General features: G+C 44.6%; 1 protein-coding gene across 3 annotated transcripts; it reads left to right on the forward strand.

Moving 5' to 3' along the window:
- Positions 1 to 359: 359 nt before the first annotated feature.
- On the forward strand, positions 360 to 7,188 carry LOC108942702 (palmitoyltransferase akr1). Of its 3 annotated transcripts, XM_018766171.2 has the most exons (11): positions 360 to 639; positions 1,547 to 1,682; positions 1,890 to 2,000; positions 2,085 to 2,217; positions 2,447 to 2,625; positions 2,731 to 2,804; positions 3,253 to 3,415; positions 3,688 to 3,770; positions 3,853 to 4,043; positions 4,358 to 4,495; positions 6,891 to 7,188. In XM_018766171.2, the coding sequence occupies exons 1-11, from the start codon at positions 516 to 518 to the stop codon at positions 6,945 to 6,947; spliced, it is 1,389 nt and encodes a 462-aa protein (XP_018621687.2). In that variant the 5' UTR covers positions 360 to 515; the 3' UTR covers positions 6,948 to 7,188. The 3 variants fall into 3 exon arrangements, with proteins under 3 accessions (XP_018621687.2, XP_018621686.2, XP_018621688.1); XM_018766170.2 differs by lacking the exon at positions 6,891 to 7,188 and having other exon boundaries at positions 4,358 to 5,647; XM_018766172.1 differs by lacking the exons at positions 360 to 639; positions 6,891 to 7,188 and having other exon boundaries at positions 1,568 to 1,614; positions 4,358 to 5,647.
- Positions 7,189 to 7,238: the final 50 nt, after the last annotated feature.

The raw sequence follows: 7,238 nt of genomic DNA on the forward strand, positions 1-7,238 counted from the left end.
CGTAATCTTGAAAGTATGTGAATGATTAACACAGTGTATGTAATATAAAAGCATCAAATAAGCGATTTGTTTACAAAGAATACCAATTCAAGAAGGAAGAGATGAGTGGAGAGCCTAGACACAGGGTTGCCAGAAAATGATACACAAGTAGCATGCCACAGAGTTATTACATTCACTCTCTAGTAAAAGGTCAGTTCGGCAATTTGTCATTTGATACTGGAAACTGTTAAGATTGTACACAACTGCCATAATATAACTTTACAGAAGACGTTTTCAAAAACATTCCAAGCTCTTGCATAACGTTTGGTCACTTTTCGGTGTTAAATCCCGTGAATAACTTGGCAACCCTGCGCGAGGCGGCGTTCTGGGCAAATGTAATGTACGCTGGGTGACGTTGGGGAGACGCCGCGTTCGTGTCACGGTCGAAAACCATTACAGACGAGAGTATGTTACCGTGACCTAACGCGTTCTTTTGCTAAGCGGCCTTCTGCAGGTGCTGTTCGTCGGACGTGGTGATGCTGCCCGTGGGTGTGAGCGGCCACGAGGGAGGAGCTGACATATTCGCCGCCGTTCAGAGAGGCGACGTGCAGCAGTGCGCCAAGATCGTGCACGAGGACCGCTCAGCCCTCGCGCAGAGAGGTGAGAACGAACGGCGGAGGGACGCGCCGACACGGACTTTCTGAAGCAACAAGCAGAGCTGCTTAGTACAGCCTTTGTACACTGTTTCACTCGGTACTGTCTGTTTCTCTTTCAAAAGACAGGCTTACGTTTCCCCTTGGTTTCTTTTTTTTTTTTTTTTTAAATTTAAAAGTCCATGTCTCTGTGACCTTTGACCCGAGTACCGGCGTCACGGCACCTGACTGCCGCATTTATTTCTTATCTCGCGGTTCTTTTTCGTTTAGTTTCCCCAAAATGTGTCAGCAAATTCCTCAAAATGTCCTATCTTAGTGTCACGGCTACAACTTGCTGAGAGCTTGAAGCAAGCTATAAACACCAGCATAGCAAAAAAGTACAAAGAGACGCCCTATCGTATGAAATTCTTTGCAGTGTTACATTTTGTTAATTCCATACTTGTTGACTGCAAAGTTAAAGGTTTACATTTAATTTATTTATTTATCAACGTTTTTCTCCAAAGTGACTTCCAGTGTTATCATCCCACACACCTTATTCACCAAGGTGACTTACACTACACTACACTACTACTTACAATGGGTCACTCATCCATACATCAGTGGAACACACTCTCTCTATCACTCGCACACTAGAGGGAAGCTGAACAGCGTGTCTTTGGACTGTGGGAGGAAACCAGAGCACCTGGAGGATAAATACAAACTCCACACAGACTGAGCAGGGGTCAAACTTGCATCCTCTCGCACCACGCAGGCGCTGTGAGACAGCAGCGCTGTTTGCTGTGCCACTGAGCAGTGTGTTCAACCTGAACCGGTTTGGCACCAAGAAGCTTCCCCACATGTGTCTGAGGTTTGGCAGTGCCTGGTATGTACACAGTATAGTATGTGTGTGTCTGACTGTCCGTCCCTCCCTCCAGGCTGGGGTGGGTTTAGCCCCCTGCACTACGCCGCTCTCCAGGGCAACAGGCCTCTCGTCAACCTCTTGGTGAGCCATGGTGCTGACTGCAACGCGCTCTGCCAAGCAGGCCAGACACCCTTTCATTTCGCCAGCAGGTCCGTGTTCCCTTCACGATTTGCCTGTACCTCTCCTCAGTACAGCAAGTTATGTACCACCATCACTTCATCCTGCTGCTGTAATAGCATTTCACGTGTCTCTGGCCGTTAACGTGTTGTGGAAAGAGGAAAGTGGAAGAGGAAACGTGCGGGAGCACCATCCAAAAATCTCCAAATATATCACACATAAATTTTCTTTATTCCCAGACAGGGCAATGTCTACATTATGCATCAGATGCTTCAACATGGCGCAGACCTTCGTATTGCTGACCTTCAGGGAAAAACTGCCTTTCTGCATGCGGTCTCTGGCGGGAGTGTGTAAGTAGCTGTTTAGTACCTGGTAAGCCTGTTATCCCCAATGATTTTCTTTTTTTAACGATTCCTTCTGCATTGCCACCGCAGGGTTGCTGTGCAATACTTGTCTGAGACCAAGATGTTCAGTTTTTCTGACACTGACAATTTCCTGATCAGTCCGCTGCACCTGGCGGCCTCCACGGGCAATCTAGACATGGTGAAGTACTTGCTGAGGAACAACGTGAGTGTAACGTCACTATAGTTCTTCTGTGAATTCAGAATCAGCAGAACTGTGGATTTTCTCCACATGATACCAAGTTAATCTTCAGCGCACAGTTAGGCCTGCATACACAAAGACCGTTTCCTGGCTTTTGATAGACAAACAGCATTTCATCCATTTGGGGTGCTGATCTTTCTTTTGTGTGCATGGGTTAGTAATGTCTGCTGCACATCTTGTGCTTTGGTTCTAGAGGTGTGCGGCCGATGCCTCCGACCAACAGGGGGCAACAGCACTGCATGTGGCTGCAGAGAGGGGGGCAGTAGAAGTGAGTTGGCTGCTGATGCGAGAGGCTGGCCTGCAGGCTTTGCACCTGCGCAACCATAATGGGTTCACCCCCCTTGACCTGTGTCGACAAGGGGCCACCTTCAGGTATGCAGGAAAGAGCACCACTGGAAAAGTGGCCACACCTGTGTTGTCAGTGAGCATTTTTTTTCCAGTGTTATCAGTGCACTTTCCCCCTCTGTGTCATTACAGACATCAACAATTAGCACAGATTTTAATGAAGTTCATCAGCGTGCCAGCTGATCACAGACCTGAAGAGTCACATGGTAACGACGCTCTTTTCATTCCAGTAGCAATCTGATGTTACTGAAGTGCTGAAAGGTTCTGATACAAGTTAAATAGAATACCTTCAAAATGTAAAGTACAACTGGAAGCCTTTCTGTATGTGCAGTTCTGAACACCTGGATGTTTTAGATGTGCTTCCTGTTTTGATATTCCTTTCTTTGAATTAAACTAAATGTCTGACTTTTTGTAGTAATAAGATTACAGGACAGTTATTGTCCGAACAATTTGCAATAACACGTAATCGCCACTAGAGGGCAGCAGAGGGTTTTCTCACTCTACACGTGGAGGCTTGATTTTTCTAGTGTTGTGCAATAACAAGGGTTTTGTCATATACCAGTCTCAGAGAGCTGTTCTGCTGTATTGTTGGTGAGTGAAATGATCTGTTGTCAATCTCTAACTCACTGATTCACATCATGTACCACTGCTTAGGCATGTACTACTGGGCCCTCCTGTTCCCATCTCTCAGTGGTGGAGCCATCTTCCTAATGGCTGTGTTACTGGGCGGCTACGGAGGGATACTGTGTGTCCTGCTCTTCCCCTGGCTGGCCAAGTGCATTTTCACCCAGTACCACAGAATGAGCAGCTACCAAAGGCAAGTGACCCTGAGTCCTAAGCCATGTAAGCACCCATCATTGGAAGGTGCATTGGAGAGTATGGCTGGCAGCTGACCTGGACACCTTAGTCCAAGTAACCAGCCTGCATTTCAGCAATCAGGACCACAATATTGTTGTGGTTGCTGGCCTTATAGGTTAAGTCCCCTGTGCCATTGCAACGAACAAAAGCCCCCTCATTACTGTTAGATGTTAGATGAAACGCCAAGATGGGATCAGTGCCGTTGCTCAGTCTAATCTAACTGGATTTCAGATTGCCCAACCCTGTTTACCTGGGTACTCTGGCAGCTGGGATACTGCACTCGCTGGTGTGCTTTTATGTCAAGATCATGCCGAATATCCTTTATCTTATCCAGTCTGAGTGATTTTAGAGTGGACATAAAATTGAGAATGTTGAGGTTCCTTAATGAAGATCTACATATCCAGCCTTCTAATTCATTGCTCCACGTGTCCATCATCCACTTCTCCTTGGTTCTGTGGCTGTTCTGGCATCTTCTCATCAAGAATCCTGGACATATGCAGGGGGCTGATGCCGACCCCAGGTTTTCCAGCATTGCTGACCTCGTGGAAGCCAACGAAAGCCTCAGTAGGTTTTGCATTGAATGCGAGGTAAGAGTTCACACTGTCCATTGCGTGCTGTTATTGCACTGTAACACACTGCAAAAACACAGAAATTTTACCTGTCATTTAAAGGGCAGATTTTTACTTTTCATCGTTTTTACCCATAACGGAAATACTTACTGTCCACTTTCTTTGATATTCGTCAGATGTTGTTGTAGAATAAAGAAGTAAAACAGTCCCTCCAACATGAAGTTGCATATTGGATGCTGAGGAGGCTGTTGACCAACTCAATTAGGCTGTGTAATTGGATGTGGTTTTCACGGGTTATTTATACTTTCTTTTTTTTTTTCTTGGGACTGCAGATGTTTCAACCTGATGGTTGCAAGCACTGCAGGCTGTGCAGTGCATGTGTGCTAGAATATGACCATCATTGCCTCTTCATCGGCCGCTGCGTTGGCAGGGATAACCGGCGCCTCTTCCTGTTGTTCCTCCTGGCCATGGTGATTGCTCATACGCTCTTCCTTCTAGCAGCAGTGCAGTACCTGCTTCATCAGATGGGCGGTGCTCCACAGGCCCCCTGGGGCACTGAGGCCTGGGTTCAGACCTTGGCTGTTATGAACCTTGTCACTGCCCTGTGGGAGATCTGGCTTCTGAGGGAGCAGGTCCAGGCTCTTGCCTTAGGCACCACCACTTACTTCAAACATTCCCCATACCCACATCACCCTCCCAGGCAGCGGTGGGCAGCAGTTGTCAATTTTCTGATTGAAGGCAGACTGAACTGGGAGAGGGTGCAAACCTCATCTGTAGATGTTTAAAATGGCAGTGGAGCACAGTGAACTGGACTTTTGCACTATGCCTGTGGCCAAGTGGATTGGGACTCTGCTTTATACCTGTTGAAGCCACAGTATATGAAAGGCACTTTTGAACATTCTGGAAAAAAACTTGTGTGTAGACATAAATTTAACAGTACCGGCGCACCAGCAGTGATTTAGTGTCGTACATGCTGTAGACACCTGATCAGTCAAGTTCAGCAAATGTCATATTTGCCCATTTTGATGGTGTATTGATGTTTAGAATCAAATATTTTAACAATTTTTTTTATTAACAAAGTCAATGTTACTGATCTAGATTAATAATCATCAGAATTGCCAAAATGGTCAGTGGATTTCAAACAAGTATTTTAAAGGTGTGAAATTGCAGTAGTTAAAGGTGATGATAGATTTGTTTTGTTTTGTTTTCATGTTTTTTACACTGTCCCCAGATGGATATATAGTGTTTTGTGAACATTTTTTTTTAAAGAAACTGAATATGAAGATCTCATGGAGTATGCAGTCTGTCTGTGGTTTTTGTTTGTGTCTTGATATGAAGTTTGTTGATTTTTATGCTAACCCAGGGACTTTGGTTGTCTACAGTTTACCATTACTCTTTGTAAAGCTGATAACTTTTTCCAAGGTGACTTGCAATGTTTGGTAATTAAAATTACAGTGATGTACCCATTTATACAACAGGGACCTCTACTTGTATCACTTTGGGGTAAGTACCATAATCAAGAGAACTACAAGCACGAGTCTGATTCAAATCGAGAATTTAACCGAATGGCCGCATCTATCGTATAGTCTGCTGCTGATGATAAAATAACGTAGTGAAATAAACTGTTTCCACTCAGTTTCAAACCAAAGACCATTTATCCATCAGAGAAACACAAGGTCCTTGTCAAGACCAGTACACTACAAAGACAGAACCTTCTATTCTCTGGGTGTTCTGACTCAGTCTGCAGCCAGTATTTCAGTCCAACTTTTTTTTTTTTACGTTTATTCGTTTAGCTGATGCTTTTCTCCAAAGCGACTTAAAATGTTAATCTGTTTAGTTATTTACCCATTTATACACCTGGATAATTTTATTGGAGCAATTTTAGGGTAATTAATTTGCCCAAGTGTACTATAGCTGGAGGGGAGATTCAAACCTGTGACTTTTGGGTCTAAAGGCAGCAGCCCTAACCACTATGTTACCAGCTGTTCGAGGATATAATATGGGTTATTAGCACTACAAAAGTATTGAGAGGGGCTAATGTAAATTAATTTTAATAGTTGGTGTTAGTGTCCGTTCTTGTACTTAATCATGTGTTCCGCTGTGATTGGTTGTCACGTTACTGATGCACCATTTGCCGCTGAGAGATTCTGGGGCTTCAACGGGAGACCCTTTAACCATTATGTGGAATGGGGAACACCCAAGTGTTCATAACGCTGTCTTGTACATCTTGTTGCATCTTGGAAATGTGAACACTAATCACTAAATCTCAGAGGAAACCAGCACTCTGGTGTTTAAATCGTTTTTACACCAAGCTCAATAGTGACCATCCATCGTTTGACCACTCTGAGTTGTAGCGCGAGAAACACATCGAGCACAAATTCACACCCATGACTGGCTTTGAAATAAATCAATCTCTCTTGATTTATAATTCGTTACGGTGCGGAGGCCGGGTGACTTCCTGGAGCTCTGACAGCATGAAATGGAAAAGACCGGCCTGGTTTGATGTATCATAAAGGTTTCCCCTTAGTTCTCAGAAGAAAATACAGAAGACATCTACACTTCACCTGCCTCACCTCACATACTCTCTTGCTGCACATGAACAACTATGCCTTCCTGCCACTGAGTGTGTCCTGTGCTGCCATGTGGATGGGGGTGTGGCTTTTTGAGAAGGGCAGCAGCCTAGTCTCTAGTAGCCTGTGAGCTGAGATATTTACAAGAGCAAACATCTCCAAACCTCTTTCCATCAAATTATACCCATTAGTAAATTAAATCATATTTCCCTCTAATTCCCAGTAATGTAATTAGTATGCTTGCAGGTTCAATATCCTGGTTGTCATCCTGGCTGAATGCCTCTGGTTGTCATAGGCTCTGCTGAGGATGCTGCCAAGTGGCGTGACCCTTCACGCACTGCATGACGCATAATGGACCTCCGGGGGTGAGTAGGCTGGGGTTCCACCATGAGGTACAGATCTATCTGATTTGTCTGGAAAAAAGGGTATGTAGAGCACTTTGTGGTGCACTACTTCATCAACACAACCATAACTTAAGAACTGTTTAAAATGTAACTCAAATAATAGTGCCATGATTTTTATGACTTTCATGTACCTGTGCTTTGATGCGAATACTCTTATGTACAGAGCTATTTTCCAAATGAAGCTTATCATATTCCTCCCAGTACATTTTGTTTACTTGGGGCGACTGTAAGGCAGAGCA

This window comes from Scleropages formosus, chromosome 8 (genome assembly GCF_900964775.1).
Source record: "Scleropages formosus chromosome 8, fSclFor1.1, whole genome shotgun sequence".
NCBI classification, from domain to species: Eukaryota; Metazoa; Chordata; class Actinopteri; order Osteoglossiformes; family Osteoglossidae; genus Scleropages; species Scleropages formosus.